The following is a 15,112-nucleotide window of genomic DNA, read 5'->3' on the forward strand; positions in this document are numbered from 1 at the left end:
TAATATTACACACTAGGTCAATGTAGGATCAGTTCAGCAGCAGGGAGAAGCTATTCAAACTAATATCTTTGGTATCTTATTTCTTGGTCTTTTCTGGAATATTCAGTGAAATTAAGGATTCACAGTTTATGAGTTTTCCCCATTAGCAAAATTTAATTATTATTGTTTTCATAACAGATACCTAACACCCCAAGACTATTGTAAAAACTTTCTCCCCGCAGCAGAGCTTGATGTTTTCTGTTTTAATTAAAATTATAATGGTTTTAAAAAAAAAAACAAGCCTCATTTAACTATATAAAACCTGGAAAACTAACATTAGCATACCCAAGCTATACAGCTGAAATCTCTAGTTTAAAACCTTTCCCTTGATGCACTCTCTCCCACTGCCATTAATAACTAACTATTCTCCGTATGCTGGACAGAAGTCGTCTCTTATTTAACCCTCCAAAACTGAGCAGGGTTAACCCACATCTTCCTCAGCACTCTCTAATTGTGAGTGTCCATGTACAAGCAACTGTTTGCAAAAGCTGCAAGGCCTGTGGACAGCATCCCTCCCAGAGCTCATGGCATAGCACTCACGAGATGTGTAATGCTTTTGGGTTATAGTCTGTATTTATTTCACCCACACACATTTAGTTTGCTCCAAAGATGCTATGAATGGCTCCACAGCTGGGAATGTCTAACATAGGTGTGTACAGTGCTCTGTTCACCCAGACCTACGTGTGATGGTGGACACTTCTGGCTTCATCTGCACAGCTAACGAGTGCACGACTGATCTGCTGAGAGTGATCAGTGATGGGGGCAGAGAAGCTCGAGTTACTCTTCAGGATCGTTAAAAAACATTTTCAAAAACCAGTTTAAATATTTTCCATATATTCCCTCTATCACTATTCATCTACCACTTCTGGTGGTTTTCCATGCTTTATTTTGCAATAAGCTTTCACCAAGTTCTCTCTGCTTTCCCAAAGCATTGCAAAGCAGAAGTGTCTGGACCTGCTACTAAGTGTAACTGTGGTACAGTTAGCATCACCCATTTTGCCTTACTCACTGCAATAATATCCTCAGAGAACAGAAATGGAGGAAAACAGAACAGCAGGTAGAATATAACTAATTTATATTTGCTGCAGTTCAGATGTCTACCTTTCAGTAGTTCATGCTGGTGTGAAGGTGGGTATTTTCTCCACCCCAGAGGTTATTTTGTCTGGGTTTTTTTGTTGGGGGGTGGTTTGGGGGTTTTGTTTCTTTTGGGGTTATGTGTGTTGTTATGTTTGTGGGTTTTTTTAAACTGTAGAACCTCCCATGTCAAAGGGATATCTATATAAAAACTGTACGTGTGTTTACAACATTTGTACTAACTCATTGGGGTTTAAAGTTCTATTTCTGCATCCCTCATCACTACTTCAATGTGAATTAATGCTCCAATGCTAGAAACAGAACTACAACCAAGCAACAATGATCTTAGAGACTCCATATAGCTGGTCCAGCTGTCTAGTGTACATACCAGCCATGTATTTTCACACACATGCATCCAGTTTGTGAACAGATCCATAGAGAGGGCTCTGAACCATCACTCAAAGATAAATTAAATATTTTTATTTGGCACAGGGAAAAAAAAAATAAATCCCTTTCACTGCTACAGCTCCAACACTCGTATTTCCTGTCCAAGTGTTACAAAAGTAGTAAGTGCTTTTATATAGGATGCAAGGATACCTTAACCTTGCTCTAAGTATATATAGTTTTAAAGTCAACATGAATGTCTGGAACAAGGAATTTTTTGCTATTCTAAGAAAGCATTTACAGGCCTGCAAGCAGTTCCTAAACAAGCTTCATGCCGCCAGTCAAAAGGAAGGCAAAATTCCAGGCCAAAGTCAAAAGCTGTCTAATGTCATCAACAGATACTTCAGGAACTTTCAGGAAATAATTGGCCCAATACCAAGAAACATACATGCAATATTCTGTGGGCTCAATCTTTAAAATAAATGCATAAAACTGTAGTGCTGAAACATTGAATCCACCTCACTAGAACCTCCAGAGGAATTTAAAAGAACTGGATCACAAATTCCTATTCAGTCTCAATGCAACTTGGTATCAGATGTCTTAGAAAAAGAAGCCCTTCCTCAGACCTCTCAAAGAAGGAAAAAAGCTAAGGCACAAGGAAAAAAGCTAAGACAATAGAAAGTCTTCACACTTACCTCTTTCAGTATCTTTCCTTGCCCTTAGAGACTGAATTTCTAACTTCTCCCCTTCAGATGAGGGGAGAATAAACGGATAATGTTCTTCCATTAATCAATTTTGTATGGAAATACATGATACAAATTAACTGAAATAAGGCACAACTCTTATAAGTTAGATTTTAAGACTATTGAATTTATTGATCTCTTTCAAATTTTCAACTGTGTTAAGAGAATAAATATCTTAGTATCCAAAACAAAAACCTGTTAATAAAAACTGACTTCCGAGAAAGAAATTTATGGATTATCCACATAAATCTGATGATGTTCAGTAATTAGAAGGATCCATACCTATTCTGATGTTGAAAGCACAGAAGCTTAAAAATAAGTATATGTACACACATCTCAAACAAAACCTTCTGCAGACTTCTAAAAGGTGGCTTTAAAAGTCAGATTTTCTATCGCAAATTCAGTCCTAATGAGAACTGCAACAAGAGAAAGTCCCTGTCACACAGAGAAATAGACAACACTTAGTCTCCCAACTCCAATGCTTGCGTATTAGTATCCATAGCAACACATTACTGTTCATTTTATTTATTAAACACAAACCAGTGAAAACAATAATAATGAATGGTATACATCAACAGCAGCTATCTCAGTACATAAGGAAGGAATATTCCCAAACCTGTCATAGAAAGAGAACAAAACTGCAATGTGACTGGGAAGAGTAACACCACAAAACTTCAAGCAACACAAAGAAAGACAGTATGAGTATATAGCACTAGTTTCAAATCTCATTATAAGATTTTCAGGAATTTTCCTTACCCTCATCTGCCCTCTAAACAACAGTAAACTCTTATAACCACTGCAAATGCAAACAGACTTTTGGTACCAACTCAAATCTCTGTTTGCTTGAAGGCCTTTCAATAGTACAATTATATCCATGGGAATCTTCATCAAAAGTTTAGTGAATACACTATCATCCTCTCCTATTTGGACAGCAACAACAGCAGTTATTCAGTCTTGAATTTGACAGCTTTGAAAAGAACCTGCAACTGGTGTATAACCAGGAGTAACATGACCTGGAGCGCACAGATGCAATGCTTTCCTGTCTGCATTGGTCCCCTGGATGCTCTATGAAGTCTTTGCTTTTAAGCACACGGTTTCTGTTAGCCATAAAGCCAAAAGATCACCTCAGATCTCTGTGATTTCAAAACAGCTCTGACAGCTCAGTTCTTCAGAAATAATGGAGACATCTATAGCCAGGATGACACGATTGAAGCTAGATGCCTAGTTACGAAACTTCACATTGGGAATTACAGAGTTAGTCATAGGTTCACAATTCAAACACCCGAGGCACTTACCTGAATTTGCCATTCACTTTATTAACAAAAAAGCACACAAATCTTTCTTTGCAAGGAAAACAAATTTAAAACCCTGACCCCCAGTATCCATCCAGATGCAGATATTTTGTTTGGTATGTTGGAGGGAAAGAGACCAACTACAGCTTATATCAAGCACAGTTCATAACCTTTTTTATACTCCCAGTAGAAGATACTCTAACAGTACAGCTATGTGAACACAATAAAAAGGAATCAAATCACATAAAGAACAATCATTTTATTGCATATACATACAGTCCTGAGTTCAGGCTTTGACTGCAGTGCCTACAAGCCAGACCTGACCCAGCAGCCAGGCCAGCATGGTGCTGCCCAGCAGGTCCTGTTCCCTGGCTTTGGGAGAAATGTGGCTATCTCTGCACCAGCCTCTGTAGGAGCTGCCTGACATATAACTGACATCATTCCAGCTGTTTAAACAGTTTGTCTAAATGTAATTTAAGTGTTCTTAGAAACAACTTATGACATTGCTGAAACCCAAACACCTTATTTACCTATAGCTAACTAAGATTGTGCTAGATTGAAATACAATTAGTGTTGTATCTGCAGATAGTGTCCTCTCTGAAAATGCACTGTATGCTATATCATAAAGAAAGGAGACAGAAATCAATGTCATGTATTGGATTTTCAGGATCACAATATTTTCCAGACAAAGAAAAAAGTTTTACCGAAAAAGGCTCAAAAAGGAACAGTGATTAATGACCAGCTTTGAAGAGCCAACATCTTTTAATTTAATCGTCTGTCTGGACTTTCAGTCTCCTCTGAGGAGGCCGAGTTCCATCATGCTGAGCTATGGATGCAACTTGGGTAAGACTGCAAAGCAGCTGATCTAACAGGGGGCTATTCTAAGTGTATGTCACATGCCAAGAAGCTAAAGCTTTCTTTCTAAATTGTAGCTGTTCCAAAAATCAAGGGGGTAAAATGTATTTGACAAAACCATAACATAGGATCAGATTTTTGTCAGCAAGTTTAACACACAGGACAGAAACAAATAAGGCTTATTGAAAATGTCTAATTAAGGACCAAGAAAGACATTAAAGGTTTTCCATGATTTAAACACTATTCTGCACACATGAGGTTAATAGTACTAAATAGCCAGTAACAGACCCAATATTTTTAAGCAATCTTCTGTTCTGTACTTAACAGTTCCAGTCCCAAGTCTGCCTCTTACTATGTCAGTAGTCTGCGGACAAAGACTCTTCTCACCACTACTGTACCAGGGACAGACAAAACCAATGACAGGGGGGAAATTTATTAGTAGTAGCTGGCAACACCTAGCAATGCTTTATAACCCAACTCTGTGCAGAGTTCTTGTTCCTTCTAATCTTAACTCCATTCATTTCAACATTGTTAAAGAAAACCAGAGTAGAGCCATGCTAGAAATCAAATACGAGGAATGCTGCTAGAGTAATGCTGCAGGAGAGAGGGGTTTGTGAGGAGCAGCTTTCTCAACAAGCCTGGAGCTCCAGCCTGCCCAGAAGGATACAGCTGTAGCATTTTGAAGCCTTCTGACAGGATACAGCTGTAGCATTTTGAAGCCCTCTGACAGGTTCTCCACTCTGCCGTGGAGAACCCTGAGCACAGCCATTTTTGCCAATCCTGCTCACTGCAAGAAGCCTTTAGCCGGACAAGAGAGGGAGAGGGGGATATCAACAAAGCTGATGTGAGAATAAATGTTGAAAAAGCACAGAGGCAGAAGCAAGAACAACATTCACAATGTTTCAGGTCTGTTTGGAAACAACTACAATGTACTGCATCTTGACTAATTCAGTCCGTATATTTTGTTGAGGAGAGTTATCAAATCACATTCGCAAGTCTTCAAAGGAGAAATGCCTCCATGGTGGTTTAGTCTTAACTCACTCTGAAGCATTACGATTTACAGCACCCAGTCTTAAAATTTTTGGGGTGTGTGGAAGAGTTATTAGAAGCATATTGCTACTTCTACATCAGAAAGCCTGTCAATTTAGAATGTCCCCAGAAAGCATATTGCTATGTCAATCTCCCTTACAGAGAGCTCCTACCTATTTCTCACATTTGGGGTTGTCAAATAGCAGTGTAGGATTTGTTTAGAATAATGTTGATATTGTATACTGGTACACTGCACACTGCAGCATCTGAATAAAGACATAAAAAGTATAGCATCCTTGTCTGTCTCCATTTTGCCTTGGGATGAGGCAAAACAATTCCTTATCTACTACCTTTTTTATTTACAGCCCAATTTTCCACTAATACATTCTGAAAGAGTTGCATTCTTGTATCTACTTTTGCCTTGCGTCTTTACAGCCTTCACAGTAAAGCCATATTGGGCAGTCAGAACAGATATCTGCTAACTATGACACTGAATTTCTTATACAACAATATGAAAATCAGACAATTCTCAGCATTCACAGTAAATGGAAAAATGTATTTACTATATTTGTATCACCCTAAGATATTTGCAGATCGTTATACTTTTAGAAGTTCATAAAACATACTAACTGTAAGCAACTGATTGCCAGCAGAGATGCAAATTAGTGCCTCAAGAACTGCACGTGACACAAGAACTGCAAATCGCCTATTTACAGATATTAGTTGGTTAAAATGTATGTTTTCACCATTACTGAAGTTGGCAAAAACCACTTATTATATTTCAGAATACAGATGTTTCCTTTCTTCATTCTAGAACTTCAACTCAAATATTTGCTGTGTAGTACTACAAGTATGCAGGACATTTCCGAGATTACAAAGATGCAGATCAGACAATTCTATCAAACAAATATGCTAAAAGTTACGTTTATATCTACTTTAAGAATTGAGATCCCTAATGACTCTAAAGTAAAATATTTTTAGCCCTCTGAACCAAAGAGCAGTTATAGCTCTAGCACTTCACAAACACACTGTTTCAGTGGCAATATAAAATCCCCTCCTTGCATCCAAAAAGCACTTTTTTAGATTTAGATTTTTGGAAGAACTTTGCAAAGGTCCTTGTTCTCAGACCTCCCCATTGTAACACAGAACTAATTTCTGCTGGCACTGCTCTGCAGTTACCTTGTACACCTCTCCTACCAAGCACACTTGAACAGCAGTTTGACAAACCAATAGGGAATGTACTCACAAGAACCCAAGGTTTATTTTGGTAAAAATGCTATTTGAAATGTTTCTCCTTTTTCAAATAAACACGTTTGTTATTATTTCATTTAACCCAGTTTTTAGCATTTTGTGGGTTTGGTGCATAACAAATTTTAAAATATTTCCAAACATTTCCAAAATATTTCAATCTCAGTTCAAGTAAAATGCTCCAATTTCATCTTCCTGATTACATGTTTCTGCAAGAGAAAAAATGCACATGTCCAGTTTTCTGTCCAAGAAAGCTTTGCTTTCCCAGCTAACATTTAATATTCAGACTCCAAGTGCACATCAAAGCTTTACTTTTAAATTCAGTAAAGATGCAAGTTTAATCTCCAGAGACTATGATGTCTCAGAAGTTAAGACATTAAGTGCTGCTAACAACAATCTTTTAAGAGATTCTGCTTTTGATAGATCTATTTCTAATGAGCATCACTGAACTGAAGTTACTCAACAAGCTCCACTAGTTATCTTGAGTGACTTGCAAGCCCTTCCACAAATTCTACAGAAACTAAGGCTTTCATCACTTTAATTTTTATGTAACCTTCTATACTAATTGCTTCAATACTTTCTTTGCTTCCTGCAACAGCTTTCATACCTGCTCTTTCTTCCCTACATTAACTCACAATACTATTACCTTTCCTCAATTGCAAGAACACATTAACTACTGTCTTAATATTTCCTCCCCTGCATTACAAGGTAGTTATGGTACATTAATGACATATAATGACTTATTTCTTCACTGAAGATGTGCCTGACTGACTTCCTATCATTTCAAGGGTACAAATTTTAATCCTTGTGTGGATCAGTCCTTTCCCCCATCTTTCAAGACAGATCTGTCATCTTGCAAAGGTTTGTTATATATCCGTATCACGTGGAAAAAAAAAATGTAGTGCAACTAAGGGAAAATGCTTATTTACAGAGCATTTTCTTAGCTTAGGCAGACCAGAAATGAAGGACCAGCTCAAACACTGGCTACAAACTTAGCTGATGAGGTACTCGAAGCAGAACCCAGCTGAAGTAAATGCATTTCAATTACAAATTAATATTGATGCTGCTCTCAGGAAAAAAGCAGTTCAAGATAACAACTGAGAGTGAGCAGGGTTACAACCTTCCAAAATTAGCCTGACATGATCTCATTCAACTTCAGTGGGAGTTAGATTGGGCCATGTGCCCACAACAACATGAATCTAACTGCTGCCTCTCAGAAGCGACAGTTAAATGAAAACTGTGTATTACTACCTTAATTAACCTGACTCAGCCACATATATTAATAATTACCACCTTTTTTTTTTTTTTTAATGGTAGCTTTCCTCAAAGTTTCCACAGAATTCTGTGAGCACTTAAATACAGACTTTTATATATGCATTTTATATACATAGGAGGAAGGCTGGCAAAGAAAGGCCAGGATGATACACTGAAAGATAAACCAGTGTTTTACCTACATTGTACAACACCGGCCAGGATGATACACTGAAAGACAAAGCCATCTGTCAAGTGTTTTAAAATAAAGAAAACCAACTTCCTTCACTGCATGAAGAAGTTTCTTTATATCAAAACCTCAGTGCTCTTATTTAATATAAATTCCCTAAATCCTCCAGCCACCATATGTTGCTCTGAGGAAAAAACCCTACATCATTTTAACCAGTAATGCTTGACTGTTGCTGCCAGGGATTTTTTCCATATATCATGCAAATACATCACCTGTCACACAAAAATATATTCTCAACACTTAGTTGCTGCAAGATTAATTTATTTGCAGTGCCAGGAATGCAGCCTTGAGGAAAAAAAATAATTAAAAATTGCTTTGTTGCTTTCATCTTGATGTTATTTTAACATGCATGTTTCATTACAGCAATCTAACTATGACCAACGAGGGAGATCATTTACCTCTTTAGCTACTTAAATTCTATTTAAATGGCCATTATGAGTGATTGTAGAACTAATGAATTTGTCTTCACGGTCTCAGAATTTACAAAGCATTTTGTAGACGTAAGAGGCTGATATTTATTAAGTCTCAAAATAAATATTTGATCAAGCCAATAGAGTAAACACACACAGAATCACAGAATGGTTTGGGTTGGAAAGGACCTTAAGATCATCTAGTTCCAATCCTCCTACCATGGGCAGATATGCCTCACCCTAGACCATGTTGCCCAACGCTCTCTCCAACCTGGCCTTGAACTCAGACTTCCAGTATCTGAAGGGGGCCTACAAGGATGCCGGAGAGGGACTCTTCAGAGACTGTAGTGACAGGCCAAGGGGCAACGGGTTTAAACTTAAACAGGAGAAGTTCATGTTAGATGTAAGGAAGAAGTTCTTTATTGTGAGGGTGGTGAGGCACTGGAACAGGTTGCCCAAAGAAGTGGTAAATGCTCCTGGCATCTCAAAAAATTTACCCATGGAGCCGTAGTTGGCCCTTTTTAGGTTGGATTAAGGGGTACATACACATACTGGATCCAGTTAAGATGGATTTGGGGTTTTTTTTCCTTTTTTTTTTTTTCATGAAAATAGAAGATGGTCAAATAAGTAATCTACCAATTAGTGTTTATCAAAGCATAAGAAAGTGTATTTTTCACCAGAAGTGCAAGCTTAGGTTGAGGATGAGAGGTTGTTGTGAACTTCTGCATTTCAGTAGCTCCGAACTCCACAGGCAAATCTTCAGATCTGAAATAAACACCATTCTCCAACCTCTACTTCTCCTGGCATCAGGAAACAAGCTATCTGAATCTTTGCATTTTTAATACCTCCAGCCTGTGGGTTCTAGAATATGCCCCATCCTACAACATTTGCAAAATTCTAGCTGGAGGGACTAGCAACTAACAACTACTTAAATCTACCATGATTATCTTTAAGATAGAAGAATATTATGATTACTCAGATGTACAATTACCAGCTGCACATTAAGAATCAGTAAGGATTAAATTCAAGGCTTTTAAGAATCTGTTTGTCTTTATTTTTCATTTTTATGAAGTTTTGTTACAAGATAGGATGGATTTCTTATATTTATGCCCTGACCAAATATGAACTTTAAAAAAAAAAATGTACTCCATTCTACACAAATATGGTATTGAGATAAACATGTTTTGACATCCTGGAAAACAACAATGACATAAAAACTAAGTGCAATATTTAAGAGAAAAATTACTCTATTTTATGACAACAATGTTTTGTTACATCTAACATGTATTAAGATATTTTATGAAAACAATGTTTTGTTACATCTAACATGTATTAAGATCTTAGTTAACTTACTTTTAGTTTTCTTGAATCATTTATAGTCTAGCTACATCTTTCAATACATCACTGTTAAGTGTCCTACACAAAATTGCAACCAGAAGATTGTATAAAATACTTTTTTTATTCCTACATTATTATTCCAGATGGATTTCGCTCAAGAGCCTAACAGTATTTTGCTGTATGATCCTTCATACAGCTGCAAGGAAACTTTTTTAAAAGAACACTTAGAACTTTCCTTAAGAATGAAGTTTAATTGACTAGGTTCATCAGTACTGTGTTCAGGTTCTGTTAAGTTTTAAAAATGCAGCTCAATTTCCACTTGTTATTCCAGGAACTTCTTATTCTGGGTTATTTTAGTGGAAATCAGCAGAGAAACCTTTACAAATGCTTAGTTATCTGTAAGCTGAATTCATCAAGCTTCACTCAACCAACCATTCACTGCTTTGAAATCTACAGGATCATAAATACAATTCTAGGAGGCCATGTACCTTACTTTGTCATTCTAAAACTACTCATGTACAATATCTTACCAAAAATATAGATGAAATAGTGCTCTTACAATTCACAAACTATACTGAAAAAACCTTCTGCAGATTGCCTACATGCCTGTGACCTGTTCAATTTAATAATATAAAAGGTATGGTAATATGGACTGCCACAGCCTGTACAGCTAAGTTTACTAATGTCCTTAAAACATTCTGATAACTTTAATAGAAAGGCTGGAAGTGTGCCCATGTAAGGTATCTCCTAGGTAATTCAAAGCTTCCCAACATTTCCATAAAAACTGAACTTTGTCAAAGCAAGAATTCTGTCCTCTATGTTGAGATGGCAAAACTAAACCTTACAGCACCAAAATGGGTTCTGAAGGAGTCAAAAGGGACCATGGAGACTCCAGTGCCTGGAACACGGGTCAGCAATGTTGCTGGGGTCTGTATGCCACAGCCTCCCTCTTTTTCCACCCTTCCAGCTTCCTAGAACTTCTTCTACCTCCGCAGTGCTACGTATGTATGTGATGTACAGTGCCAGGAGCAGCCTCATCCCTGCCGAATGCAGCAGTAGTAAAGATTTACAAATAAATCACTAGAGTGGTAAATGAGGCCATCCTTGCTGCTGGAATGGCCAATCTCCATCTCTTAACCTAGTCAAAGCAGGCAGACAACTGTGCTAGGCAGCAACCTACTTTGCTTATGCTTGTGCCTAAAGCCAAATTTGTGTATTATGAAAGTGGAAGGAGACACAGTAACACAGAACAGTTTGAGTCAGTAGACATGTATGCAGCAGCACTCAATTACAGCTGGGTGAATTAAGGACTATGTTACAAGTTTAATTTCCCCAACCACTTTGCAAGTCAAGTTAGATCTTTCAGTATGAAAAATTCCACTTAAAAATCATTTGAAGATCTTATCACCCAACAACTGAATTAATTCAGGTTGTAATTTCAACCCTTGGAGAAGCACAGGCAGAAGTCATTTTGTAGGAACTTTGTCTTCCTATTTTGAGGAAACAGAAAGGGACAAGGAATTATCTTTACACCTTTTTTTCCCTCCTGTCTAAATCCCCTGTACAGCACTAACTCCAGTCACATTTGGGGACCAGATGACTATTACCAAATAGAGTCTGTTCTGCATTGCACAGTGCTGAGCTCAGGCACTGATTCCAAATGGTGATTGTTTACTGGTTCTACAAATAATATTATCAGCCAAAAGGCACCATGTCTTATCAACTTTCTTTACCCATTTATATGTATACACTTTCCCAGTAAAAAAATTGCTTGCTTTTTTTGAAAGTATCAGTATCTTTATTATCTTAGAGTTTAAGTTAATTCAAATAATATCATTCCTAAACACAAACTATTCTTTTTGCATTCTATAGCTGTAAATACTATCAAACTAAAGACATTTTCACTTCATATTACACCTTCCATTGATAAAGAACTTTCAACATACAGAAACAATTGTACCTCCATTTACATATCTGCCTTTATTCAATTTCTCTCACAATTTTTATTTAGAGAAGGCTATCCAAATGTTTAGATTGGGCCACTAACTCAGCTTCTTTACAGGTTCTGAATTCTTGGAACACAGTATAACAGTGTGTCTGCTAGTCACGATCTTGCTTCTGTCATAGGAGTTTAAGGGGTCTGATCCCTTGATGTGGATCCATTTGCCATGTTGATTTTGTAATAAATAACTTAGCAGATAATCTAATCTGGAAGAAAACCATATTGCTCAAACTAGTTCTCTTTGAATATTATACCAAAGTTAATCTCTACCAGAGATATGCAAAAGAAAGAAGTCAGATTTCAAAGCACTGCAATCCTGTTGGAGGGAATCTCAACAGCCTGATATAAGACCGGTTCCACTGCTCAAAGCTATCTGTGAAGCATGACTGAATAGGCAGGCCAGGCTTTTCAAAGGTACCATGATGTTAATGAACTTACTGGCCTGTTTTTAACACAACTCTGAATCCTTCTGAATATCCCTACAGGCTTCTGAAATTGGGCATCCAAATACCAAAGCACCCAAGATTAGAGACCATTTTGGAAAATGTAATCTGCATTCAGTAGTTGCCTATACAAATAACTATCCTGTAAGCATTTAACTCATTCTTTGCAGAGCACTGTGGAATATATAAATGTGATAAACTTCATATGGAAAAAGCTCTGTTCTGTTTGCCATTTCTGTTGCCTATAAATGAAAAAGTCACAGGCTTCACATTTTCCAGTACCATCAAAGAAGGATCTTTCTTTAAATTATTTAAACCATGAAATGACAGAGATGGAAACATCTGACTTACTGTAAGGTGTTGTATCAGTAGGGTCAGGAGGTGGAAAATTTTCTGTGAAGTTGACATTACACAAGTCTGTACTACAGCAGCAGAAGCGGTATGTTCCATTCTGAATCAAGGAAGGGGTGGTCGTAACTATACACTCCTCAAAGTGACACTCTTGTGGGTCTCCTATATGAGACCAGCAACCTGTAAAAAGAGGTGCATTAAAGAATTCTTCTTAAAGGAGGTATAAAAATTAATCCTGTTGCATGGACAATTAAGCACACCTATAGAAACCCATACATTATTAAATGTTACAGAGTGGGGTGAAAACAGTTATAATTTGTTTGTCTGACTCCGCTATCACCTTTTAAACCAAAATCTGAAGAATTTGTTTCACAGTTTACCACAGCCAAGGAGAAGAAATATGGGCAGCAATGAAAGTCAACATCAGAGGTGGCTGGCTGTCAGCCTCAATATGTCAAAACCTGAATTGTTAAGCCTTTTAAGCAGAAGTATGCCATTCCCCATTTCTCTGATAGCATAAACAATACCACCAGCTTCTGGCCCGCAGTCTAGATGAAATTGTGACCTAGTCCTTAACACTAGGCCAAAGAAGGCATTTATAGCTTGGTGATGCTTGCATAATTTCTGAAAACTCTGTCTTTCCTCATTGTCAACATCACTGGACTCTTCTACAGGAACACAACTTATTTCTTGGTTAACACAGGCCCTTTATCCCTGCAGCAACTGTGCAACAGGTTGACTTCCCAAATGTGGTCAATGGCAGTTAAGCAACATTTATGCACAGATAGGAAAGAGGCAGCATGGGGGCAGAGGTGAGCAGTCAGACTGCTTCTTTCAACAGATTAGCAGATTAAACATGAAACAACAATATTGAGTACAACTGCACAGGATCTTTGTAAAAAACAGTTTTCATTAAGCCTTATACTACACTAATCCTTATCCAAGTAACCACGAGCAGAGTCCCTGAGAATGGTAATCAAAACACGTCTCTGAAGGCAAGACCCTTCACCCCTCCCCGGAGAATAGCAGTGAATTAACAGTTACTGACATGTGACAGTTTTGTGCTATAGCTGCATTTTCCTTTGCAAACTAACATCCAATCAATATGAATATACGTTTTTACTTAATGAGACACATTTTTAAATTTAGCATTACATCAGTACATACTCTGAGATATATTCAAGAAAACCATCTTCCTCTGGACAGCCTAAGTAACAAGCAACTTGAGTGGTTTTGACTCAACTGTGCATTGATCTCTTTGGTCTCTTTTAGAAGTTATTTATTTCAAACAAACTTTCTATTCATATTTAAAATTATGCATTTGTACAAGGCACAAGCAAAATGTCTAGTTTTGCAGCTATGCATCTTTGTATCAGCTGGCTAGATCACAAAAAAGTGAAAAGACCAGCAAAGCTACTGCACTTACACTGCAATGTTACATACCTTGTTTTACAAGATGTATGTCTCCTTCTCGTGTTTTTTCCCAAAGTCCATAGCAGGTACTACCTTTCATGCACAAAATTGTGCCATTTTCCTGGGAGATTCGGCTCTCACTGATTCCATGGTCCTGCTGATAAGGGTCCTTAAATGCACACAGCCGCTCCTCACTCTGTGTAGCTGTAGACGAAGAAAGGAGCATATTTTTTGTTAGTGATTTTATGCATAAAATATTAACTTTAATATGATTAAGGTCTTCTGGAAATATATATTCAAGATCATCCTGAATTACATGTATCCATTCTTTAAACTGTACTCCAACAGTCAGAAATAAAAATGAGGCCCTATCCTGAAGTTACTTTCATTAAGAGGACAAAAAAAAAAAACAACCCAAACCTTAACATATGTTCCAAAATGAATGTGGAAGTGTTTGAAGTTCACAGATGAAGAATAAAAATTTCATTGTATAGTCTGCATCATTTGTCCTCAAGTGTAAGTTACGCAGCTTCTTCAGCAGCCGCACGCTTTGTTTCCAGATCCTAAACCAAGATGATCTCTCTCAGACTGCCATGCAACCCCATGCCTACCTAATTCAGAGGTTTCCCCACTCTCTTTCTGTTGACCTATCTCTTTTTTCTACATTTTCAACCTATGAGTTTGACCTCTTTCACACAACTTCATTAATGACCACCAACAGAAATACTAATGGCAGAGTAAAACCCATACAATTGACTAGCAGTTCTGGGAAACACTGCCTGTGAACAGGAGCAATGCAGCCTGTAGTCTCCCTGTGGAATGTCCAGCAGGAACATCACAAAACATACAAAGACAGTGCAAAAATAAACACACAGGATCACCTCAAAAAACTTTTTCTTAAACAAAACCAAAATTACCCCCCCAAAAAAAATACTGATTTGTACAAGAATATTTAATCAGCAAACTTCACAAATTTCCTATCTTAAGAGC

General features: G+C 37.4%; 1 protein-coding gene across 1 annotated transcript in view; it reads right to left on the reverse strand.

The window, feature by feature from the left end:
- Positions 1 to 14,622, reverse strand: part of BMPR2 (bone morphogenetic protein receptor, type II (serine/threonine kinase)) — a 48,918-nt gene extending 34,296 nt beyond the window's left edge. The window contains exons 1-2 of the mRNA XM_010018581.1: positions 14,153 to 14,622; positions 12,710 to 12,889 (exon numbers count right to left, since the gene is read on the reverse strand). Of these exons, the coding sequence (XP_010016883.1) occupies positions 12,710 to 12,889; positions 14,153 to 14,348 (376 nt within the window). The 5' untranslated portion in view covers positions 14,349 to 14,622. The remainder of the gene's footprint in view (positions 1 to 12,709; positions 12,890 to 14,152) is intronic.
- Positions 14,623 to 15,112: the final 490 nt, after the last annotated feature.

This window comes from Nestor notabilis, unplaced genomic scaffold, assembly GCF_000696875.1.
Source record: "Nestor notabilis isolate BGI_N333 unplaced genomic scaffold, ASM69687v1 scaffold10377, whole genome shotgun sequence".
NCBI lineage: Eukaryota > Metazoa > Chordata > Aves > Psittaciformes > Psittacidae > Nestor > Nestor notabilis.